Source organism: Phoca vitulina, unplaced genomic scaffold, assembly GCF_004348235.1.
Source record: "Phoca vitulina isolate PV1807 unplaced genomic scaffold, GSC_HSeal_1.0 scaffold5, whole genome shotgun sequence".
Classification (NCBI taxonomy): domain Eukaryota; kingdom Metazoa; phylum Chordata; class Mammalia; order Carnivora; family Phocidae; genus Phoca; species Phoca vitulina.
Genome location: NW_022589708.1, coordinates 54,825,742 through 54,852,744, shown reverse-complemented (window position 1 = coordinate 54,852,744; position 27,003 = coordinate 54,825,742). Strand labels below are relative to the sequence as shown.

Here is a 27,003-nt window from a genome sequence, read left to right as displayed (position 1 = left end):
GCCAAACGATTTTCCATAAAGGTTGTACCAGTTTACGCTCCTACTGATTGTGCATCTAATTGCTCTGTCTTTGGTTCATGCTTGGTTACACCTTTTCCTTATGTCCTCCCATTTCCCTCTTGACTAATGATGTTGGACACCTTTTTATTTTTTATTTTTTAATTTTTTAAAAGATTTTATTTATTTATTTGAGAGAGAGAATGAGATAGAGAGAGCATGAGAAGGGGGAGGGTCAGAGGGAGAAGCAGACTCTCCGCCCAGCAGGGAGCCCGACGATCCCCGGACTCCAGGATCATGACCTGAGCTGAAGGCAGTCGCTCAACCAACTGAGCCACCCAGGCGCCCAGTTGGACACCTTTTTATATGCTTATCAGCCATTTTGATATTTCCTTGTGAAGTGCCAGTTCAAGTTTTTGACCAGTTTTTAATTGGGTTGCTTTTCTTGATTTGTAGGAGTGATTTACTTAGACACAAATCCTTTCTTGAGTAGATAGATATATTGCAAATACACCTTCACAGTTTGTGACTTGCCTTTTTACTCTCTTAATGGGTGTCCTTTCCCCCCCCATATAGTAGTAAGTATTAATTGTTCCGACATCTGGGGTCATGTGGGGTTCAGTTAAACATATCTGCTGATCTTGACAAGGCTCAGTCACAGCTGGGGGTTGGTTAGCTGATGGCTAATCTAGCCTGGCTGAAGGCTGAGATACTTACAGTTACCATTTCTGGTACACTTCATTCTTTAGTGTTGATCCACCATCTGATAGCATTTTCCTTTTGCCTAAAAGGAAAGTTTTTCTTTGGCATTTCTTGTAGTGAGGATCTGCTGGAGGTCTAAAAAGGTCTTTTTCTTTTTGAAAGATATTTTTGCTGGTTATGCAATTCTACACTAACAGGTTGTTTTGTTTAGTTTTAGTTTTTTGTTTTTTGTTTTTTAATTTAAGGATTTTGCTCCATTGTGTTTTCACTTGCATTGTTTCCAAAGAAATCTGCTGTTACCATTATTTTGTTCCTATATATAAAATGCTTTTTTTCACTAGCTCCTTTTAATATTTCTTTATTGCTGGCTTAAACAATTTGATAATGTGCCTTTGTATTATTTTCTTCATGTTTCTTGTGCTTGGGATTTGTTGAAATTCTTGGTTTATGGGTTTATAGTTTTTATCAATTTTGGAAAAACTTTGACCATTATTTCTTAAAATATTGTTTTCTTTCTCTGTCCTTCAGAGACTCCATTTAAATGCATATTAGGCTGCTTGAAGTTGTTCCTTAGCTTCCTGATGCTCTTTTCACTTTTTAAAATTCTTTTTTCTCTTTGTCTCATTTTGGATAGTTTCTGTTGCTATGTCTTTATGTTCATTAATCTTTTCTAGGCAGTATCTAATCTTCCATTAATCTCTTGGTGTATATTTTGCATCTTTTACCACAAACATTGTGGTTTTCATCTTAAGTTTGACTTGGATCTTTTAAAAATATCTTCCATGTCTCTATTTTAAATTTTTTGAACATTTTGGAGTATAGTTATAATAGCTTTTAATGTCTTTTTTTTGCTAATTCTAATATTTGTGTCAGTTCTAGATTCATTTTGATTGATTTTTCTCTTCATGATGGGTCATATTTTCCTGCCTTTTTTGCATGCCTGGTAATTTTTTATTGGGTAGTAGACATTAGGAACTTTATCTTGTTGGGTATTTTCATATTTCAATAAATATTCTTGAACTTTTTCCTAGGAACACAGCTAAATTACTTAAAAACAGTTTGATCCTTTAGGTATCTTGGTTTCTCTAGGATCTTAACTCTGTTTTCTCAATTCAGGGAGTCTGCCAGATGCAAGGTTCTCTTGCTGCACTGCGATCTGAAACCTTCTAAGGCAGTAAGATAGGGTAGTCATAGGGCTCACTGCTCATTTATTTCTTATTTTCCCCACATTCACTGCTCTTGTTACCTGATGTCCAGTGTCTTAAAAACTGTTGTTTCTGTGTTTTGCCTAGATTTTTGGTTGTTTGAGGTGGGAGAATAAATCTAGCCCCTGTTACTTTATTTTGGCCTTAAACAGAGGTCCCTAATGGTGTCTTTTGATAATAAAAGTTCTTAATTTTCATGAAGTCCAGTTCATAACCAGTGCTGTTTATGTTCTGCTTAAGAAGTCTTTGCTTACAGCAAGGTCATGAAGCTATTCTTCTGTGTTTTCTTTTAGATTTATTTCTTTACTATTCACATTTGTGTCTTGAATTAATTTTTATATACAGCATAGGGATTAAGGTTCTTCTCCCCTCCCCATATGAACTGTGGTTAATCCAGCACCAATTTTGCTATACCATGCAAACAAAAGTAACCTGATAACAATGGTATTAATATCAAAGTAGATGTTAAAGAAAGAAGTGTTACTGAAGATACATATGAATATTTTATTTTATTTAAGGTTTTATTTATTTATTTCACAGAGAGAGAGGCAGCGAGAGAGGGAACACAAGCAGGGGGAGTGGGAGAGGGAGAAGCAGGCTTCCCGTTGAGCAGGAAGCCTGACACGGGGCTCGATTCCAGGACCCTGGGATCATGACTTGAGCTGAAGGCAGACGCTTAATGACTGAGCCACCCAGGTGCCCCCATATGGATATTTTGTAATATTAAAAGGAACAGGAAGCAACAGGAAGACAGAATAAGCTGTAAATCTATATGCAGCTAATAACATAACTTTAAAATACATAAAGCAAAAATTATTGACTGCCTCAAAGGAGAACCAGATAAATTCACAGAGTTGAAGATTTTTAACACACCTTTCCCTGTATTTATTAGAAAGTGATCTATAGGATTTTAGAAGATTTGAATACAACCAGTCTAATCTAGAATATTTATATTCCCAACAACTTTTTGTTTACACAAAGAATATACATTGTATCAAGCAGATCACAAAACAAATATCAATAAATTCCAAAGGATTGAAACAATACAAAACAATTTTATTTTGACCAACATAAAAATAAGCTAAAAATCAATAACAAAAAGATAGCTAAAAAAAACTCCAATGCTTAGAAATTAGACATTTATTTACTTAATTTATTTTAAGCAGTACATTTAAAATGTAACTTATTAAACTGACTCCAAAAATCAGAATAGTTTTATATTTGTTAGCAAAACTAAATCCATAATTAAAAACTTTTTTACAAAAAATTCTGTACATTTATAAAGAACAAATGTCAGTCTTACAAAAAGTTTTCCAGCAAATAGAAAATAAGGGAACACTTCCCAACTCATTTTAAATTTTTAAAATTTTTTCTTTTCAGAGAGAAAGAGCGGGGGGGGCAGGGATGGGACAGAGGGAGAGAGAGGGAATCTCAAGCAGGCTCCACATCCAATGCAGAGCCTGACTCGGGGCTTGATCTCACAACCCCAAGATCATGACCTGAGCTGAAATCAAGATTTGGAAGCTTAACCAACTGAGCCACCCAGGCGCCCCTCCAACTCATTTTAAGAGTCCAGTATAGTCTAGATAACAAAACCTGACATTACAATAAAGGAAAATCAGAAGCAAATATCTGTTGAGCAGAGACACAAAAGTCCTAAACAAAATGTTAGCAAATCAGTCTGGAAGTAGGAAAAAAGTATATACATCATTACCAAGTGGGATTTATTCCAGGAGCAAGGTTAGTTTGGTATTTGAAAATCAAAAGTTATTCATCATGTGAACAAAATAGAGTAAAATGATATGATTATCTTAATAAATAACAAAAAAATTTTGATGAAATTCAATATCCAGTTATGAAAAAAACTTTTGACAAACTAGGAATAAAAGATAATTCCCTTAATCTAATAAAAGATATCTACAAACAACCTATAGCCAGATTATACTTAGTAGTGAAATACTGATTGTTTTCCCCCTGAGATTGAGAATAAGACAGAGATGGCCACTATTACCACTTTTATTCAACATTATAATGGAGGTCTTGGACAGTATAATAAAGCCAAAAAAAAAAAAAATAGGACATACAAAATTTGAAAAGGAAGAAGTAACGGTCAGTTGTTAAAAGTTGACATGATTGTGTGTGTAAAAACATATCCAAACAAATCTATAATGAGAGTTAATAAAGTGAACTTAGGGTGCTGAATACATATAAAATCAATATTTTAAAAAATTAGTTGTATTTTTACATGCTAACAGTAATTAGGAAATGAAAATTTAGGAGATACTATTTATGATAGCATCAAAACATCAAATACCTAGGAATACATCTAATGAAAGACTTGTAAGACCTCTATACTAAAAATTGTGAAGTGTTGCTCAAAAATAAAGGCCTAAATAAATGGAGTTTATTGTTCATGGACTAGAAGACGCTATATGATTTTCTCTCCAAATTTATCCCAATCAAAATGCCAGCAAGTTTTGTTTTGTAGGGTGGTAGAAGCAGTTAGTATTGATAAGCTTTAAAATTTATATGAAAATCCAAAGGATCTAGACAGCTAAGAAAGAGATGAAGGTAGTGTAGCATTGTCCAAGGATAGGTAAACAGAACAGAATACAGTCCACAAAAGATCCTCTGGTCAACAGTCACCTGACTTATGGCTGGTGGCAATATGGTGCAGTGGGGAAAGGAAAGCATTTTCAACCCTTTCTTTTTAAATTTTTGTATCCATATATTTAAAAGTGTATTTCTTAAAGAATATATAATTTGGTCTTATTTTTTATTATCTAGGCCAACAATCTTTATCTTTTAATTACATTTAAAGTAATTACTAATATAGTTGGGTTTCAGTCTACCATTGTCCTGTTTGCTTTTTTTTAATATGTCCTTTTTGTTCTTTTGTTGTTTGTTCCTTGCCTTTTGTTTGTTTGTTTTTTGTTGTTGTTGTAGCCTCCATGCCCAGCCCCAAGAAGGGGCTTGAACTCACGACCCTGAGATCAAAACCTGAGTGGAGATCAAGAGTTGGACACTTAACTGACTGAGCCACTCAGGCGCCCCCCCTTCCTTCTTTTGGATTAATTGAATAATTTTTTAATATTCTACTTCTCCTCTGTTAGCTTTTTAGTTATAATTATTCCTTAATCTCTCTACTCCATGTGTAGCTACATCTTTACTTACATTATACCTTGTGTAAGTATTTTTCAATGTTGATTAAATAAACTTTTTCTTTTAAATGATTGTCAATCAGCAGTGTAAAGGAACTACTTCCTCAAAGGTAGGGGTAGTATAAATACCAGATATACCACTTTCAATGAAGTCATATTGATCTGATCAGGTAAATGTCATTCAAGGGGTGTCTGGCTGGCTTAGTTGGTAGAGCATGAGACTTGATCTTGGGTTTGTGAGTATCTAGCCCCATGTTGAGTGTAGAGATTACTTAGAAAAAATAAAGTATTAGGGCACCTGGGTGGCTCAGTCGGTTAAGCATCAACCTTTGGCTCAGGTCATGATCCCAGGGTTCTGGGATTGAGTCCCACATCAGACTCCCTGCTCAGCAGGGAATCTACTTCTTCCTCTCCCTCTTCACCTCCCCCTGATTTGTTCCGTCTCTCTCTCTCTAATAAAAAAATTAAATCTTTAAAAGAAATAAAATCTCAAAAAAAAAAAAGTCATTCTGACCCATCACTAATGTGAATACCTTAAGATGATCATTTAAAAGCCATCTGTGGTCAGGTGCTATAGGAGCAGGATACAGGGAAGGCATCTGTGAATGGGAGCCTAAGGAAAGTGGCATCTCTTCATTATCCTCATGGGGCCGGTGGGCCGGAGGCCGAAACTACCTGTTTTGCCTGTGATGACACTGTCGAGGCCTGACTTCTGTGGTTGCACATTGGAAATTGGTCCATGGTTTTCTGCAAAATTTGGAGTATATATATGATTTTTTGGAACGAGACTCTGTAAGGATCATGGCGACCCTAAAAGGATTAAGAACCTTTGGATTGCAGAAATATTAACCGAATATGTTGGTTTAGAAAATTATTTAGAAATTGTTAGGGGGCGCCTGGGTGGCTCAAATGGTTGAGCGTCTGCCTTTGGCTCAGGTCATGATCCCAGGGTCCTGGGGTTGAGTCCCGCATTGGGCTCCCTGCTCGGTGCAGAGCCTGCTTCTCCCTCTCCCTCTGCCATTCCCTCTGCTTGTGCTCTTCTGTCTGTCTCTCTGTCAAATAAATAAATAAAATCTTAAAAAAAAAAAAAGATTGTTATGATAATAACTACCATTTATTAAGGGCTCAATGTGGCACTTTATATTAACTCTATGTCTCTATGATTCCCTTTCTACAAATGAGGGAGTAAACAGACGCAGGGATATCAATATTGTCCAAGAGGCACAGCTAGTAAGTGCAAAATTGGGATTTGAACCCAGATTCCTAATTTCTGTATTCCTAACTGTAGCCTCCATTATTAATGAAAAAAAAAAAAAGAATTCTGCCAATAAATGACAAGTTAGGAAAAACATGTATTTTTTTGAAAACTCAGCCCTTGGGGCGCCTGGGTGGCTCAGTCGTTAAGCGTCTGCCTTCGGCTCAGGTCATGGTCCCGGAGTCCTGGGATCGAGCCCCACATCGGGCTCCCTGCTCAGCAGGAAGCCTGCTTCTCCCTCTTCCACTCCCCCTGCTTGTGTTCCCTCTCTCGCTGTGTCTCTCTCTGTCAAATAAATAAATAAAATCTTTCAAAAAAAAAAGAAAACTCAGCCCTACCAAAGGATGCCTTGTATTGTTGTCTATTGAGAATGTATAATGAACCTTTTTTTGAAAATTTGTTCCTACACAGTTTACCTTAGAATATGCTCATACAAGCATTTGTTTTCCTTCTAAGAGGAGTAATTATAGTTGTTGAGAGGGCACTTGATTTGAGGTAGCTGTGAAATTGTGCTCAGTTTATGATCTTTAAGTTTATCCTATAAAGTGAAGAGAATAGTACCTGTCTAATCTACTTTCAAAGAGTTATCGTGAAGATCAAACAAGGCAGTATATTTGTAAATGCATCAGAAACTTGAAGACTCCTGGAGAATGAAGAGACAACAGTTAACACACTTTAAAATCTAAGAAACACTTATTTTATGTACAATCAGAATGAAAGAATTCTGGTTAAATTGACCTGCTGTTGATCATACAACATAGACCATTTTCAGAGGGGTTAAAATATGGGAGGAAATATGCATCTCAGAATTGATAAAGTATAGTATATTGTGGTATATTATTCTTTTAAAGATCTATCATAAAGTTCTCTGTCTTTGGAAGCCATTGAGTTTATTTATTTTGATTTCTTTAATATACTAGGCTACAAATAATTGATATGGCAGCTAAGTTTCTTTTGCATTCAGTACACTCCTTTCGATTTTTCTTGAGAGGTCAGTGCCTTTTATATATAGAATTGCATTTTTCTCACTCCAGCAAGATGAAGGGGATGTCCAGACATTCACAGATGGCAAAGATCAGAAGTCCTGGCAGGCATCACAAGTGGAAAAATGACCGTGTTGGACAGAAAGCAGCCATTGGATCTGGCAATTGCTTGCGTGATTCGAAGCCTGAAGATCTACCTGAGGCAAATGCAGACCCTCTGGGTGTTTTGGTAAACACTGATTCTGGTAAGTTAAAAGGAAAGTAGCATGTTTATAAGTGTATAGATCGTGATGCTGAAGTTGATTCTTCACAGCATTGTTTGTGGAGAATTTAATGGCAAATATGTTAAAAAGAAAAAAAAGAACAATGCTTTTGTTTTTATTCCTAGGAGGAGTGTCTTGTCAAAACCCTCATTTCAGGACATCTTTTCTGAATCTTGGGGAGTGGGTGCATGAGGCAGGCAGGATGTGGAAGAAAGATGATATTGGGTAATTTTCATAGTATGGTGTAATCTTGGAAATGTTCTTAAGATTGTTCTGTATGGGGGCCCCTGGGTGACTCAGTTGGTTAAACCTGTGACTCTTGATTTTCGGCTCGGGTCATGATCTCAGGGTCATGAGATGGAGCCCCATGTCGGGCTCTGCATTCAGAGGGGAGTCTGCTTGGGATTCTCTCTCTCTCTCCCTCTGCTGCTCCCCCTCCCCCCATGCTCTCACTCTCTCTCTAAAATAAATCTTTAAAAAAAAAAAAAAAAAAAAAAAAAAAAAGATTGTTTTGAATGTATTGATGCTGTAGATTCAAATTTGCTCAATTATGTTAATTTTTCCCCACCTATGAGGTGGGTAATTTCAGTGAAAGCCAGTATTATTTATGCTGCTGAGCATTAATACGATCTCTTTGGGTAAATAATAATATTTCATTGTATTTGATACTATTCTTCCTCAGCACATAGAATATATTTATATTAGCTTTGAATTCCCTGACTCTTGCTTAATAAGTTGAAAAATTAAAGGACCAGAATGCTGCTAACCACACAGAGATATTATCCAGCCTCTGAGACTCCATTTTCCCTTCTGAAAAATGAAAATGTGGATGTAAATATTTCTACCATCTTTCCTTCAAATAACGTCATGAGGCTTTATCTTACTGTATGTATTTTCTCTTCTGCAAAGGAGTAGTATTAGTGGTGAACTGATGCTGGTAGGCTCTGTTTAGCTTGGAAGACAATGACTTCTATGATAAGCACATGGCAAATAATTAAACTTATGGGTGGCAAGAAATGGGATAACTAATTCAATGACTGAATTAGGATGGAAAGGATCTTGGCATAGGGAGTGTTGGGCTAAATAATAAGATATAATTTAGTTAGAATAATAGTAATTATTTTAACACCTGCTAACACTTAATTGAGTAAGGTTCTTAAGGTGCTCTACATGCTTTATACGTGTTAACTCTTTTCCTTCTACAATGCAAATGTACTGTTGCTACTTGCATTTTAGAACTGGGAAACACAGGGTAAGTAATTTACCTTAGCCCAGCTGTTAGTTGGCAGCAGTGCCAGAGTTTGAATTTAAGAATCGAATTCCACTAGACACTGCTTCTTTTTTTTTTTTTTTTAAAGATTTTATTTATGTATTTGACAGAGACACAGCGAGAGAGGGAACACAAGCAGGGGGAGTGGGAGACCGAGAAGCAGGCTTCCTGCGGAGCAGGGATCCCAATGTGGGGCTCGATCCCAGAACGCTGGGATCATGACCTGAGCCGAAGGCAGCCGCTTAACGACTGAGCCACCCAGGCACCCCTATAACTGCTTCTTCTAAATGTGAAGTCTGAATTTATCTAAAAAAAAAAATATTGTATGAGCCTAGGATAGTTGAGATGTGGAAGAGAGTTTAGAAAAGGCATCTTTTTATCCTTGCTGATAGCAAGGAAAAGGCAGATGATATTTGGGGCCAGCACTGAGTTTACTCTTGGGCACTGATTTTTTTCCTTCAAAAGATGTTAGAGCCCACACACTTCTTCAGATTTAAAATGTGTGACCTTGATGATAAAAACCATCTGTATCCAAATATAAATTTTCATGTCATTAAAATACTTGAAACACAAATACAAACACTACTGTTATAATTAGTAAGTTACTAATCTGAAAATTATGTAATTCTTCACTTCATGCCATTCTCTAAATGAGCATTCAAGGGACTCTGTAATGTTGAATAGTCTTCATTCTGTTAGCTTGAGAGGTCAGTGCCTTTGGTAGATGGGTAATTCTGTTCTCTTTCTCTCTCTCTTTCTTTCTTTTTTTTTTTTTTGTTAAAGTAATCTCTACACCCAACATGGGGCTTGAACTCATGAACCTGAGATTGAGAGTTGCATGCTCTATGGGCTGAGCCCCCCTCTGTTTTCTCATTTTTATTTTTATTTTTTTAAGATTTTATTTAGAGAGAGAAGGGGGTGGGGAGAGAGGGAGAGCACAGAGGGAGAGGGAGATGCAGGCTCCCTGCTGAGCAGGGAGTCTGTTGTGGGATTCGATCCCAGGACCCTGAGATCATGCCCTGAGCTGAAGGCAGATGATTAACTGAGTGAACCACCCAGGTGCCCCTGTTTTCTCTTATTTATTTATTTATTTATTTATTTATTTTTAAGATTTTATTTATTTATTTGACAGAGAGAGAGAGACAGCGAGAGAGGGAACACAAGCAGGGGGAGTGGGAGAGGGAGAAGCAGGCTCTCCCCTGAGCAGGGAGCCCGATGTGGGACTCGATCCCAGGACCCTGAGATCATGACCTGAGCTGAAGGCAGACGCTTAAGGACTGAGCCACCCAGGCGCCCCTGTTTTCTCATTTTTAAAGAAGTATTTCAGTATGTGGTAATCTGGTGAAATACCAACAAAAAGATGATTATATATTTTGCTCTATTTAAGCCTGTATCTAGTTCTTTAGGAGATGCTTTAGATGTGAGAAACAGTAGTATCTTTCATCCTCATGGTAGAAAGCGTTTAGTCAGATTCCTAGGTGCAATTGTGTGAGAGACCTCAAGTAATTTTGTTTTGGTATAAATGTGGAAACCTTTACCTATACTGAGGGTCAAAGATAGGAATTTACCTATATTGAGGGTCAAAGATGATTATGTAAGTCTTGAATATAAAAATCTTACAAGTAAGTTACAAATTTACAATACTATTCTTTAAGGAAGTCAACCAGTGATCAAGTTAGGGTAACTAAATTTTGTAGGAAGGATTTCATTTAAATTTATGTTATCCTTTACCTGGGATTTCTTCTGGACGTTTACATTTTCCAAATCAATGTTTAGACCATTGGTTCTTCAACTTTTCACTCCAGGTATAGCTACAAAAAACTATGTGGACCATTTTTTCACATGCTCATTTCACATTTCTCAGCATGTCTACTCTCTAATCTGTCCGTCTTACACTTGTTTGGAGGCAGCTTCCTTCTCCCTGGGCCAGAGCGAGCCAACCTTAAGATCAGTTGTTGTGCTCATTATTCAGCTTGTCACTGGCGGGGCAGCACTGCAGTGATGTGGCCCTGTTCGTGCTCTCAGGTGGCAGTTAATACTTTTCATCACTAATTTCACTTTTAAAATGAAGATCTCCTGATGCCTTACATTTTCTTCCCTTTTTTTTTTTTTCTTTTTGGCTTGGAACCTTATCTAGATAACAGCATTCATATTTTAAACAAGACAACAGTTCTTGAGGATCTTTACAGACTTCAGATCATGCTTAGAAAATCAGTATTTTTTGTGATAGTTGGTACTGTGTGAACTCTCAGTAATTGTATAGGTGCTTTAAACTGGGGATTAGTATTGTTTCAAAGGGAAAGCCTCTCATTTGGAGTCTCCCAATTTATCAGTTTTGAATATGGCCTGTTTTTACTAGATGTCCTTAATGGCGCCATGTTTTTTTTTAGTTCCTTGTATGTTCTGCTAACTAGTGTCCTCAAGTTGTTGTTGTTGTTTGGGGCACCTGGGTGGCTCAGTTGTTAGGCGTCTGCCTTCGGCTCAGGTCATGATCCCGGGGTCCTGGGATCGAGCCCTGCATAGGGCTCCCTACTCTGCGGGAAGCCTGCTTCTCCCTCTCCCACTCCCCCAGCTTGTGTTCCCTCTCCCACTGTGTCTCTCTCTGTCAAATAAATAGATAAAATCTTAAAAAAAAAAAAAAAAAGAAAAAAGATGTTGTTGTTTTAAATCTTTTTTTGGTATTTCATTAGTTAGCACCATATTTATTTTGTGGCTGTTTAAATGTATCTACATGTTTTATGACTTTCCTGACCTGTGGTTTTAATAAGTGTCGTCTGAGCTAGAAAGAGGAGCTGGTCAGTAATGTGCATCAGGCATCACTGACTGAAGTGCCTCAGCATCCACAAAATGAAGAAGATCCAATTTGTTAGTCATTCGTTATAGTATAAATACAGCTGTTGTCATAGAACACTGGGGAACATCATGTATGCACAGACATTGAGCTAGGTGGGCTTCTGGTGTTTAAAAGGTAGATGTTAAAATAAGAATATAAACTAGCACATCAGCTGTCATGAATGCTTGTTGTTAATGTTTGTTTTTGAGAGTTGGATACCATAAAGCAAGGTTTCCATTTTTTAGAGTGACTTTTTCAATATACTGCATTTTCTTTAGGGTACTTAATCTATCTGTAGATGTTTTTGGGGCTAGAGCATGTAATTGTGTTTCGCTTCATAAAGGCAATAAGAAATACTAGGGGGATGAAGAGGGAGAGACAAGTAAAGAAATAAGTTGTAGAAAGAATCCAGATGGGAAGCTTTTACAACTAGTGTTTATACTTATGCAAGACTTAAAAAGGGCAGGTTTTTTTTCTTTTTTCATTTCAGTAGGGATTTACTTGAGGTCCTATATTCTCTTTGTCCATCATTGTAATTCAGAGAAGTTTCTCCCTGACTTCAAGAAATTCATAGTCCAATGATAAATTTTAGATTTATATATATTTACATATATATATATATATATATATATATTCAGAGGGCACATGGTATGTATGTATGAGAGAGAGAGAGGTGAGATTTACTCTAAGAGAAGTATTGCTAGGGTTTTAACAGTAAGAGAAATTATTTGAGCTGGTATTTTATAATCATTTTGAAGTTTGATTTTATCATCTTCATTGCTCCTATCTTTATACTGGCATTTTTAGTTGAGAGAGGTGTTTTGGCTGTTTTTGTTAAAAAGTGAGTGAATTTTCTTCAGTATTATTTTGTCAGCCAGTACAGTGCTGTCAACATAATCTTTCCAACTGCTGAAAATGCCTATATTCGAACTGCTAGTAGATCCAAGGGACTTTGGGAACAGGCTCCCCCCCCCCCCCGTTTTTCAGATGAAAAGTCACTATAGAGGGTGTTTTAACAGGGCCAAAAGGACGATACCTCTTTTCAAAGTGTTATTACATGTCATAGATTCCTGAAATATAACTGAGGGAGAACGACCTAGGGGAGCAATTGTTCATTTGTGTGAACTCCTAACTCTTACCCATGGGGAGACATTCAAATATAGTGAACTTTGTGACATTTCTGGTAATGAGTACACCAGGCATCCAGATTGTGGTTTTACCATTCTCCAGTTGAAGAGACCAAGGCCTTTTGGAGAAATGATTGATTGTAGAGCTGGGACAGAGAAAATACAAAGTGAACCTAAGAGCATCTTAATAGTGCCAGAAGGTTAGAAAGTGCTCAGAAAACAATCAGGATTGTGGGCGTGTCAGAAGGATATAGGGACCAACTGGAAAATGCCCCGAATAGCCAAAGTTGGAACAAGTCGAGCCACAAAATAAATAATAATAGATTATAACCCAAAGAATAAAATAAATATCCACAAGTCCATACTGATATAAATAAGAAATGGGGAAGGAGGGACAGATCTTTCGGAAAAACTCTAATTAATAAATGTAGAAGACATGAAGGAAATAAAAAGTCACCATTAAAATACCACAGTAATAATTGTTTCAGGCAAGACCCACTGATGAATGGTAAAATTAGTGACAAAACTTTAAAACAGGGTATTATGTAGTTTCAAAATATCTCCCCCTAAATATTAGTTACTGTGGTAGTTTTAACATGTCTAAATTTCTTTTATATTCCTTACTCTTAAGAGGGGGGAGCTTAATTCCCTTCCCCTTGAATGTGGGCTAGACTTAATGAATCATTAAAAAAAAAAAAAAAGAACAATGGAAGAGAAAAATCATAACTTTATAGCAAAGAAACCAGGCTGACTACCAAGAGCCCAAGGTTAACATCACTAGTAGTAAGTCATGTTGACGTCATGGACTCCTGGTATGATGTGATGAGAAGGGCACTACCTAAAATCCACAGCCTCCGTGTAATCATCAAAAAATATCAGATAGACGCTAGCCTAAGAGCCATTCTACAATAACTGACCAGTAGTCTTCAAAAGTGTCAAGTTCATTAAAGACAAGGAAATACTGACAGATTGTCACAGATTTAGAGAAGACGCAGATAAGGCGTCATGATGAGTAAATGTATAATGTGATGGATTGGATCCTGAAGCAAGAAAAGGGTATTAGTGAAAAACTAGTGAAATCACAATAGAGTCTGTAGTTTCGGTAGTATTGTACCAGTGTTAATTTGGTAGCTATGTTAATGTGCCCTGGTTATGTAAGGGGGAAGCTAGATGGTAGGGTATATGGAAGTTCTCTGTACTATCTTTGCAACATTTGTATAAATCTAAAATTGTTTCAAATATAAAGTTTTTAAAAAAAGGAAGGCAGGAAAAGGGGCAATATGTAGGCCTATTAAAGCCTTGCCCTCCACTTCTTGAATTGAATTGTGAGGAAATAACTTTCCTCACAATTTTTTTTTGTGATTTTCCTATGTTTTTCTATTATATTCTGATTATAAAAACAGAAAAAACTGAAGATCATTTAAAAAACCTCCGCTTAACTTACAGAGACAGCCACTGCTCACATTTTGTTGTATATCCTTTTAATATTTTTCGTATCACGTGTATATGATTTTTAAAAATAAAATGGAATCATGTTATTAAAGAAAAGAAAGAAAGAAAGAAAAAGGAGCTTTAAATCCAGACAGAACTAGGTTTGTGTTGTGGCTTCACCTTTTCCTAGCCCTGTCGTTCTGTACCAGTTAGCCTTTTTGTTTGTTTGTTTGTTTTTGTTTAGATTTTTAAAATTTATTTATTTGAGAGAATGAGACAGAGAGAGAGAGCATGAGAGGGGGGAGGATCAGAGGGAGAAGCAGACTCCCTGCTGAGCAGGGAGTCCGATGCGGGACTCGATCCCGGGACTCTAGGATCATGACCTGAGCCGAAGGCAGTCGCTTAACCAACTGAGCCACCCAGGCGCCCCCAGTTAGCCTTTTTGAACTCGTCTTTACTCATTCATGCAACAGTTTGTTCTTCAAATATTTGTTCAGCACTTACGTACTGTTCTAGGCTCAGAGGTTACAGTACTGAACAAAGCCAAACCCTTTCCCTCCTGTAGCTTGTACTTGTTTACGTTTGAGTACATCAGATAGTTGTTTAGAGTTTTGCTATAACAGGGAACAGAGAAATGGAACCGTAGCTGGAAGAAGACATTTATTAGCATTATTACTGACCATAGAGACATTTTGGTAGGATGGCTTCATCTTAATAAAAGGACTTTATGTATCTGTAGGAGAGATTCTAGCCCATTAGTTAGAAATTGGGATTTGGATTCAGAGTTTTGCTGTAACAGGGAACAGAGAAACGGAACTATAGCTGGAAGAAGACATTTATTAGCATTATTATTGACCATAGAGACATTTTGGTAGGATGGCTTCATTTTAATATGAGGACTTTATATATCTGTAGGAGAGATTCTAGCCCATTAGTTAAGAATTGGGATTTGGAGTCAGATAGCCCAGATTTAACTCTACTTTGTCCAACTGTTGTATAATTTTGTTACCTGAAGGAAAAGTTACTCAGATTCTCTGAATTTTGGTTTCATCATCTGTAATTAATAGTGAAAATGATGCCTCCTAAGGATTAAATAAGATTGTACTTTTAAAGAGCATTATAGTCAACTGTATTATGCTTTTTAGTATCTCTCTTTGGGTCTTCGAAGGAAATAATAGTTTGGCTTACCATCATTCAGTGAGATGAACAGTCTCCGTATTAATACTGTTGTAGATTTCTGTTTAGTCCACTAGTAATTTGTATGTAGAACTGCATTATTTTTCTTTCCTCTTATCAGTTCATGAGAAAAGATAGTAAGTTAGCTTAAAATCGACAAGGAGCAGTTTTCAGAGGGCGTGGTGCTGGGTAGCGTGGATGGGTGGAGGAGAGGGGATTTAACTTCATCCACCACCAGGCGGTAGGTCTATATTCACATGGAAGTACCCCCATTCCTACTGGCCTGTTTTGTTTTCCCCTGGACTGACTTGGTGAATGTTAAATGCTGTCTTGAAACGTTTCATATTGGTTGTGGGATGAGCTGGTACATTACATAGACAGGTTACTTCCTGTCTTCATTCTTCAGTGAGGCTCTGTTTTTTATTGGTTGTTTAGACTAGATTGAATACATTTTTAGAGCTGCCAAAAACAAATGTAATAGGTGGTATCCTGAGGCTACAACTAGGCTCACTGGGCTCTGATCAAACACTACCTTTGGCAGGCTCTTTGATTCTTGCCAAATTCTCTGGCTTGGCTTGTTTACTTAAGTTCTTAGAAGTTCTAAATGATAAAAACTTTGGGTGAATTCATTTCAGCATAACTCTTTGACTAAACCTTTATATATGGAATGGTTTAAATATTATTTGTGCCCTCAACACCAGTCTTAAAAACAAAAAAGGTAGGGTGCCTGGGTGGCTCAGTCAGTTAAGTGTCTGCCTTCAGCTCAGGTCATGATCCCAGGGTCCTGGGATCGAGTCCCACATTGGGTTCCCTGCTCCGCAGGGAGTCTACGTCTCCCTCTGCCCCTCCTCCCATTCATTCTCCCAATCTCTCTCTTTCTCTCTCTCTCTCAAATAAATAAAATAAAATAAAAACAAAAAAGGTAGATATTTTTATATTATTTATTCCTAAATCTAATTTTTATAGTCAATCATCCTAATCCAGTGAAGTTAAATGAATTTCTGGCCTTGGCCTTTCTACTACCTTAATAAAATTAATTAATAGCACAATAGCCTACATAAAAGTAGTAGCAAAGACTGTATAATTAATTTAGAGAAGGCGCAAATTCCATAACCTGTGAAGCATGGTAAGTAACTGAGCTGTGTTATAGCTTCCATTGGCCTCTGTCTTCTCTTTGGGGCAAGTAGCTTCTCTGACCACGGTGGTTTAAACCAAGGGAAAATGTTCAGGTTTCCTGAATTTTGTTTTTGGGGAAGATTAAGGAAATGATCAAAAGTGACTTTTCACTAACATATGAAGGAGTTGGGGGGGCTGTCAGCTTTCTTTTTCATGGTGGTGGATATGTTTGGTATACTGTTTTACTTCTTTCCCGGTCTGTTTCAGAGTCTGATAAAGAGGAGAAACCACCACGTACTGTCATACCTAAGGAAGTGACACCAGCCCTGTGCTCACTGATGAGCAGCTATGGCGACCTTTCAGGGTCAGAGAGTGAGCCAGAAGGTGAGTCAGAGCCTCAGAGCCTCAGTCGTTACAAGGGGGTTTGTTTTGTTTTGTTGCTTTTTGAATTTGATGTATACTGTGCCTCAGGAGCATCCTTCCATGTGTGTCTTTCTGAGGACAAGATGTGTCAAGCACATTCTTTAATCTTCACATTTTTCATTTGATGTTAGCATGGGATAAAGGGAAACTTGACAAATGAGGAAATGTGTTGCTCAGTTGTGGGAGAAAAAGGCAAAATACTATAAATAATACAATGACAGAATAGAAAGGGGAAGAGATAATATTCCGTTAATGGAATCAAAGAAAATTCTAAAAGATACAGAAAAGAAAGTTAATGTCTTTTTTCTACTCTCAAGAGCCCTTGTCTTAACATGTTTATAGCACCTTTGGTAGATGAAGAGAGGTCCTTTGTGACAAAGTGGATGACAGAATTCCTTACATGTATATAGAGCATTGTTTTTTTTTTATGGAGCACATTTACGTAAATTACCTCATTTGGAGAACACAGTAACCCTCTACACAGTAACCCTCTACTCGAATCAGCCTGTGTGTTTTAAAGACTGGATGAAATGGAATCCTTTCAAGGTTCTTTCTGAGTAGCCAATGATGTACAGTTCAGGATATCTGTCTAACCTTTAAAGATGACAACAAACCAGCTTAATCTAGCATCTTTTTTTAGGGTCACCTAAAAGTTGTGAGTATGTTATTGATCTGTAGTAGCGTGGCAATTCTAAACCCAGCATTCATATAGATAATCAGCATATGTTTAGTGAATAAGTCTTTGCTCTTCTGTTATGGAAACCTGGCTCTGCATGGTCAATTTATTTGGGCTTTACCAGCCAGGAGAGAATTCATGTGTCTATGTCTCTGGACAAGATGTGTAATCACAACAAGAGCTGTACTGAAGGTAAGAATACAGGGTTACAAGTGAGTGTGTAGAAAGAAGGGAAGATTTGAGTGTAATTGGATGAAGATGGCGGCACTTTTAATGTTGATTAAGCTAGAGATAATTACTGTTTGTATAGTTGGAAGATGTTGAAGGAGAAGGAGTTGGGATTTAATATGAAGGATAATGTTTAGATGTATCCGTAACATAGAGGTTTTTTTCTTCTTTTTTAATGGACCATGGTTTACTATGGTAGCTGGTTAAAAGCTACTGGAATTTTGAAATATAAACTACTTTGGTTTTATCAGCTATTTCTTAACAGATGGTTGCCTCTTCTTGTTTTTATTTTGATTTTAAGAAAAACAGTATTTATTTCTTTACTCTTTTTTCCAGTACACTGATATGAAGATGGAGTTATTCTTTAAACACGTATTACATTTCCTGCTTATCGCTTGTATTTATGACAGGTGATAGCAATGAAAGCTATTACCAGATTACTACTGAATCTTATAAGAACAAGCTACACTAATGCTCTCTTCTCTCTCTTAAAACATTTAATACTTTCATTCTCATGTCTTTATTTGCGTGCACACAAGCAGGGGGGGTGGCAGGCAGGCAGAGAAGCAGGCTCCCTGCTGAGCAAGGAGCACATGAGGGACTTGATCCCAGGACACTGGGATCATGACCTGAGCTGAAGGCAGACACTTAACCAGCTGAGCCACCCAGGCGTCCCTCAGGTCTTCATTTTGAGGCGGCCACCATTTTTAAATTAGAAGGAAGAAAGGAAACTGAGAGGCATCTTTGAGGTCCCACTACTTCATTTGTAGAAACTTAAGCTTAAAGAAGACAAGTTTACAAAGCTAGTATGTGGGAGAGCTGATGTAAAGCCTAGGTTTAGGGACTTAAAAATCTAAAAAAAGCCAACTGTATTGCCTTTCATTATAGTCGTTCTCTGTGTTATATTTGCTGTCTTCCTGCACAGAAATGCATAGCCTTTTCTTGTAGATAAGAGAAGATAGTATCTATTAAAAGATAAATTTTATCGTATATGAAGTTTTTACTAATTGTTTAAAATGCCCTGCCTGAAGGAAAAAGCCCTTGCTTTACATTCCTAAGGCTTAAGAATTATTGTGTGCAGTTTGAATTCAGCTTTATTAAGCCATCCAGGTCTCTAGCAAGTTTCTAACTTCCATTGTAAGTTCTGGGTATAGGATAGGCTATTGACACATAGGGACTTTGGAAGAAATAAACCAAAGAAATAAAGTGGGCTTTCTCTGAACCATGAATAGCATCTAGGAGACTGCTTATTTAAGTGGATTCTAAATGGAGAGGAGCAGTTTGATTCCTCACAGATTTTAACAGTTGTATCGTCATAGTTATGATCTGTCTCAACTTAGGAAGTAATACAAAGGTGTATAGAGGATCTTAAACATGACTAGTGCTTTTCCAGAAAGAGTTTTAAACAAGGAGGGGGTCCCTCAAGAAAGACTGAAGCAAAACAAGAGGCTATGCTTGGCTCTGCGGACATCAGAATCATTAAGGTATACACAGGAAAGAAAATTTCAGTGAGTAATATTTCCAAGTATTAGTTTGATATCTGTTCCGGATTTTGCATGTTAGTTTTTTGTTTTTGTTTTGCCATGTTAGAAGTTAAGCATAGTTTTGTAGCTCTCCAAAATTGTTTTTTTCAAACTGGTTTGGGCTATGACTGGGGGTCCTCCAAATTGAAAACTCTTTTTTTTTTTTTTTAAAGATTTTATTTATTTATTTGACAGAGAGAGAGATAGCGAGAGCAGGAACACAAGCAGGGGGAGTGGGAGAGGGAGAAGCAGGCTTCCCGCCGAGCAGGGAGCCCGATGTGGGACTCGATCCCAGGACCCTGGGATCATGACCTGAGCCGAAGGCAGACGCTTAACGACTGAGCCACCCAGGCGCCCTGAAAACTCATTTTAAAAGGCCACAAACCAAAAAGTGTGATTTATAGGTTTGAAAAAATTCAATGGTTTGATAAATATTGCATTAAAATATGATACTAAGCTGGGAAATGTTGTGAGCCTCAAGAAAAATATAAAAAGTCCCAGTTCCTCATTCCTTAGCAGAAAATTGACCATGTAAGCTCTGATTCATTTGACTTTCGTATTTCTGGATTGGAAGATCAGTACTTTTTTTTTTTTTTTTTAAGATTTTATTTATCTGAGAGAGAGAGAGAGAAACCATGAGCAGGGGGAGGGGCAGAGGGTGAAGCAGACTCCCCACTGAGCAGGGAGCCCATCGCAGGGCTCTATCCCGGGACTCCAGGATTGCGACCTGAGCCGAAGGCAGACGCTTAACCAACTGAGCCACCCAGGTGCACAGAAGACTAATACTTGAAGGGGAAGGAAATAATAGAAAGTAGTACCCTGGTTTTTCTTTTTGCCTTTTGTTATTATTCCCATAGTTTTGAACTCTACCAACAACTTTGAATTCTTTGCTCCATTCTTACATGGTTACATTTCTCTAATTTTCTTTTTTCCATCACTTTGAAGGCACATCAAAACCACTGTCATCACAGCAAATTTTTTTTTTTTTGTTTTTGAGATAGAGAGCATGCATGCTCATGTGCACTTGAGTGGGGTGGAGGGGGAGAGAGGATCTCAAGCAGGCTCCATGCTCAGCACAGAGCCCATCCTGGGGACTTAGTCTCACAACCCCAAGATCATGACCTGAGCTGAAATCAAGAGTTGGATGCTTAACCAACTGAGCCACCCAGGTGCCCCCATCATAGCAAATTCTTATATAGTGCTTATTCTGTGTCAGGCCCTGTTTTATGTGCTTTACTCATCTAATTATTGCAATAACCTCATGAAGCAGGTGCCATTATTTATAAGAATATTTAGGCAGAGATAAGTAGCTTGGAAGATCACAAGTAGTATGTGATGGAACTAGAACTTGAACTTAACAGTTTGGGACCAGGGTTTGTGCTTCTAACACTTACTCTGTACTTCCCTTCAAACATAATTAACACATTTGGTCCTATGTAACACTTGGGTGTAAAGGTTTTGAGGGATATGATTAGACTCCTACAGTCTTGTCCAGGCAATTGAACCCAGTCTCCAAACTTCTGGAATAGAACTCTTTATATCACATCAGCTTGTCAAAAATATAGAGTAACCATTTTAGGGCTGATAGGAGGGGATCCTTAAAACTTGTGCGTTTTCAATTAATCATACAGTTTTTCTTCTTTATTCTGTTAATATGGTGAAGTACATTGATTTTCAGGTATCAAACCAATCTTGTATTCTTGGAATAAAATCTACTTAGTCATGGTGTATTACCTTTTTAATACATTGCTGGATTTGATTTGCTAATAATTTATTAAAGATTTTTACCTCCATGTTCATGAAGGATTATTGATCTGTGTTTTTCTTTTCTTGTAATGGCTTTGTCTGGATTGGGTATGAGTTGGGATCTGTTTCCTCTTCCTCTTTTTTAAGGGCTTGTGTAGGATTGCTACCATTTTTCTTGTTTGTAGAATTCAATAGTGGAGTCATCTGTACCTGGCATTTGGGGGGGGTAGATTTTAAATTATGAATTAAATTTCCTTAATAGGTATAGGATTATTCAGATTTTCTGTTTTTTCTTGTTCAGCTTTGGTAATTTGTTTTTCAAAAAAATTTGTTTCATCTAAGTTGTTAAATTTATTGGCATAAGGTTGCTCACAATATTTTCTTGTGATATTGTAGGATCTATAGTGATGTCCTCTCTTTGATTCCTCATATTATTAAACGGTATTTTTTTCTTTTTTTCTTGATCAATCTTGCTAGCTGTTTATTAATTATGTTAATCTTTTCAGAGTATACCAACTTCTGGCTTTATTGATTTTTTTCTCTATTGGCTGTTTCTAATTCGTTGATTTTCACTCCGTTATTTCTTCCCTTCTCACTCTCTACCTCCTATAGTGGAAGTTCAGATAATTGATTTTAGGCTTATCTTCTTTTTTTTTTTAATTTTAAATTTTAGATTTTTTTCTCTTTTTTCTTAATTTCTAATAAAAGCAATCAAAGCTATAAATTTGCCTCCATGCATTGCTTTAGCTGCATCCTACAAATTTATGTTATGTTTTCATTTTTATTGTTTTAAAAATATTTTCTAATGTCTCTTGTGATTTGTTCTTTAACACATGGGTTATTTAGATGCATATTGTATAGTTTCCAGAGATTTGGAGGTTTTCTACATAGTTTTCTGTTAATGATTTTGCTTTAATCTGTTATGGTCAGAGAGCATATTTTTTACACTTTCAGGGTCTTTTTGTTTTTTGTTTTTCCAGTTTATTGAGACTTGTTTTATAGCCTAACACAAGTGAGTGTTTATGTGAACTTGACAAAAATGTGTATTGGGTTGAGTGTCAGTGGGAGTTGTTAGTGGTACTCAGGTCTTCTATATCCCTCCTCATTTTCTTTCCTTTTTTTTTAAGATTTTATTCATTTATTTGACCGAGAGAGACACAGTGAGAGAGGGAACACAAGCAGGGGGAGTGGGAGAGGGAGAAGCAGGCTTCCCGCTAAGCAGGGAACCTGATGCGGTTCTCAATCCCAGGACCCTGGGACCATGACCTGAGCCAAAGACAGATGCTTAATGACTCAGCCACCCAGGCGCCCCTCCCTGCTCATTTTCTATTTAATTGTTCTTCAGTTACTGAGAGCAGAGTGTTAAAAGTCTCCAACCTTAATAATGGATTTGTCTATTTCTTGTTTCAGCTCTGGGAGCTTTTGCTACATGTATAGTGAAACTTTGTTATTAGGTGTTACTGTTTTGCTTTCTTGATGAATTGATTTCTTTATTGTTATGAACTGTCCTTCTTTGTCCCTGGTGATAGTCCCTGTTCTGAAGTCTCCTTTGTCTGATATTGATATAGCCAATCCAGCTTTTTTATGATTGGTGTGTGCATGGTATTTTCTTTCCTCCTTTTACTTTTAACCTGTGACTGGTCACAGGCAGTCCTTGCTTTGTACTTCCTTGGTAACTGAGATTTAATCTCAGTTCTGTTTGTGAAAGCAAGAACTGCCTACAATTTAAAGTTGGTTTTTTGTAGACATTATGTAGTTGGTATGTAGTTGGTCTTGTTGTTCCCCACCACCCCACCCCAGTCTGACCACTCACCCTTTTAAGTGGGATGTTTAAACTATTTATATATATTGTAATTATTGATAAGGATTGTTTCTTTTTGTCTCACCTTTTTGTTCTGTTTTCCTTCTTTTCCTGCCTTTGGATTTATGCTGCCTTATTATTAGGGCAGTGCAAATATGGAGATTCATTGAATCTCTTTGTTTTACTTTTTAGGAGTTGGTCTATCTAGAGTTTATAGTATGCAACTTCAGTTTTTCACAGTATACTTTCAGTGATACTATACCACTTTGTATAGGATTTAAGAATTTTATAGCAATATACTTACACTCTCCTCTTCCCTTCCTTTGTGCTATTGTTCCCAGGTTTTCTTACAGATGTTATGAATCCCACATACATTGTTACTATTTTTGCTTAGACTAGTCAGTTATCTTTAAATCAGAAAAAGTGTCTTTTGTATTTATCCACATATTGACTATTTCTGACACTCTTCATTCCTTTGTGAAGTTTCCGTCTGGTATTATTTCCTTCATAGAGATCAGTTTCTGTAACTCTTTGTGGTAATCTCTTCAGTTCTTGGCAGTTATATTTCCGATTTGAAAAATATCATACTACGTTGAAAATGCCTAGTTTTTATTAATAAGTAGCCAGTATTATGGCTGCTTGGGGGAGTATTGTGGCTTTTTTGGTTATTTTTAGAAGTTTACCTGTTTTTTGTTGTTAACTTTGTATTTGTGTCTCATTACATTTAGAAACTCCCATTAAGACTGAAGCAGACATTCTGGTGGAGGATGAGGTTCTTCATAGCAATACTCCTAAGGGACCAAGTCCCAGTGTTAAAGTGACTGCTAGAAAGTATGAGAGCAAAAAGAAAAGTTTTAAAAGGACAAACCCTAAGAGAAAAAAGGATTATCACAACTATCAAACGTTATTTGAACCAAGGACACACCATCCATATCTCCTGGAAATGGTAAATGATCTTTCTTTACATTCTAATCTTCGTGTTCTTCTCAGATGATGAAGATAGAGCCACTGGGTTTCTGCATGGGTTTATACATGCATGTTTTTAAAGTTTACCAAAGACATTTGCTCCTTGAAGACTCATTTGTGTATCTTAATTTTGAAGCTGCATTTGGAATACAGCTGATGTTCAGTAAATGTGGAACAGTTACACTTTTCAAAACTGCTGAAAATAAAAGAATCTATAGATTTAACTGATTGGTAAGGAAATATGTATTGAGGTGTACTGACGTTTTTAAAGTTTCCATTGAAATCACAACTAAATACAAAGGCAGACTGAAGGGAGAAAGAGGTTTTTATGTGTTTATTTTGTGCATTATTGGCTTTATTCTTAGCATGATGTGCTGAAAACTCTGTTTCTTCAAATTTTAAAAGAGGAAGCAGCACATCTTTTGATTCTAGGTAATGGACATGAGGCCGTTCAAAGATCCAGTTCTTTCATGCTAAAAGTAATAGAAAATATTCCAAAATTTTTACTAGAGTTGTAGAACTATTGACAATGTGTGTGAAAGTTGTTTTTGCCCTGTCAGCTAAGTGTTTATGCTATAGCTAAAGTGTTCTGTGGCTGCACTCTTTGAGGTCTTACATGCAGACACAGTTGCTTCTTGTTTAAATTGATCTGAAATGGACTATTTTGTAAATTTCAGTGCTTATATAAAGTAAATTGCATTTTTAAAATACTTGTAAGTGGTAAATTAAATTATCTCTTCACTGAACGTTCATTCCTTTGTAATGTTTCTAAACTACACTAATGACATCAGAAAATAAATTGAGTGATCTTATCCTTTTTGGCAAATCACATATGATTCCTTGGTTGTGTATTTCTTCTAAATACCAGGGATTTTTAGATTTCCTTCAGTTACAATAAGCACAAAAATGAGAAGTTGTGAAAGTCCAGGAATGTTGAGATTTTTTTACTGCTGGTTTCATCATTATTATATTTACTATATCTGCTTATCAGTTTCTGTACTGTTTGTAGGTTTGGGTTTAGGAGGGTCCTCTTTGACATGATTTGTAGATTAAAGAATTGCAGACTTTTAAACCTGTATTTCCTGTCCTTTGTTAGATACTCCTAGAGAGGACCCCAAATGTGAACATTTGTGCTGTTTAAAAAGCTAGATAGTCTTGGTATAAGTTAAAAGGAAATGTTCTTACATTATTTTTTTAACAAAATAATTTAAATATAGTATCTATTTAAATAGGTATTATATTACAAATTTATTATAAATTATAAGTATATAAATATATATATATCTTTATTGTTCTGTGTTCTTTGTATGGGGAAGACACATATAATATTTTAGATTGTGTTTTTTGGATATATTTTATTTACCAGCTAATCATTTTATTTATTATTTTTTAGCTTTTAGCTCCAGACATTCGACATGAAAGAAATGTGATTTTGCAGTGTGTTCGGTACATCATCAAAAAGGACTTTTTTGGACTTAATACTAATTCTCCAAAAACTAAAGATGTATAAGTATTTGATGTTTCAGTACTCATGTGAAATAGTCCCATCCTAACGTTAGTGGAGGAAAACCTTTTTAAAAAACAAAAAACTGGATTAGTAATTAAATTGTAGACCTCATGGGATATTATGTTGGATTTTTAATTCTTTCCTTTGAATCTATGCAAATAAATACATAACTGATTTTTTAAGACTGTGTCTGTATTGTTGGGGTTGTGCATAGTATTTGCTGGCAGAATTATATTTTTTATTTATATTTAATTGTATGTATTGCTGTCAGGTAAGGAAATCTGCTCTGGGGACAGTTAAGAATTGAAGATTCTGGTTTAGTAGTAAAGAAAAAAGTTTTAAAAAAATGTTACATTCAGCTGAGCAAAAGTGTAGGTTAGGGAGAGAAGTACAGTCATTTTGTTTTTAATGCAGGAGAGCAAGAATCATTCTTTAACTGTAGCAAGGGGGATTATTATTATTATTTTTTAATTTAAAGATTTTTATTCATTTATTTAACAGAGAGAGAGAGAGCACAAGTAAGCAGAGCGGCAGCCGGAGGGAGAGGGAGAAGCAGGCTCTCCCCTGAGCAGGGAGCCCGATGCGGGGCTCGATCCCAGGACCCTGGGATCATGACCTGAGCCGAAGGCAGCTGCTTAACTGACTGAGCCACCCACGTGCCCTGGGATTATTTTAAAAATAAACCATATCAAATTAATATACTCAGAAGGTCTTGAAATTTAAAATTTAAATTTTAAAACTTCCCTGTTTATTTCAAAGGACATTTTGAAATTCACCTATTGGCACTAAATAAGTATTTCAAATATTGAATGTTTGGAATATTAATATAGATAGGCCTTTGTGTATGTTTAGATTCACTGAAAGTGCTTCTTTTTGGTATGGTTCAGAATTGGACCTTTTTAATTTCTCTGTTGAAAACTATATAAAGCATGTTACTTGGACTTGATGAAGTCCATCTAATTTATAGCCAAAACAGTAGTTTGTGAAATAATATAAAACCTTAAAACGAGTTTTAAGATTTAATTAAAATTCATCCTATGAGCATATTAATTGAACCCTTTTTAAATGTTTTAAATAAATAGATCTTTTTGAGTCCTTTAATACCAGAGATTTTGATCTTATGTTCTAGTCACTTGTGCTAGCCAGAGCTGGAGCCCTCCCCTTTTGATGGGGTTTTTAAAAATTAGTCTCTTGTAGTTGAAAAATTGACTTTATCTGACATTGTGATTATTGAAGTCCATGAATCTTGCCTGCAAGAAAAAGGCAAGAAAGCTGATGGCGGCCCTGAGGAAAGACCTCTTGCTCCTATATGTTTGTAAGATCCTATCCAGAATCCTAGAGCACCTGGCATGTAACACTATGATATTACAGACCTGAGATCAAAATTCATATTTAGGTCAGTGTTTCCCAACTTTGTAACCGCCATACAGACCTTCTTACTCTGTTTCATTCTCCTCCTCCAGTGAATCCCATGTTTTAGAAAATTATCTGTCCAGCACATTACTTAATTCAGTTTATATAACACTGTTGAGTGCTTACTTATGTGCCGCCATTGTAAGCATGGATTGAAAATATAAAAATGAATGAGGCCTTGCCTGACTTTAAGGAACTCAG

At 36.5% G+C, this 27,003-nt stretch overlaps 1 protein-coding gene across 1 annotated transcript in view; it reads left to right on the top strand.

The window, feature by feature from the left end:
• The window catches only part of NUFIP1 (nuclear FMR1 interacting protein 1), a 46,985-nt gene extending 21,126 nt beyond the window's left edge, over window positions 1-25,859 (top strand). The window contains exons 7-10 of the mRNA XM_032402982.1: window positions 7,355-7,548; window positions 16,787-16,903; window positions 23,645-23,862; window positions 25,276-25,859. Coding sequence (XP_032258873.1) covers window positions 7,355-7,548; window positions 16,787-16,903; window positions 23,645-23,862; window positions 25,276-25,392 — 646 coding nt within the window. The 3' untranslated portion in view covers window positions 25,393-25,859. The remainder of the gene's footprint in view (window positions 1-7,354; window positions 7,549-16,786; window positions 16,904-23,644; window positions 23,863-25,275) is intronic.
• The last annotated feature ends 1,144 nt before the right edge of the window (window positions 25,860-27,003 follow it).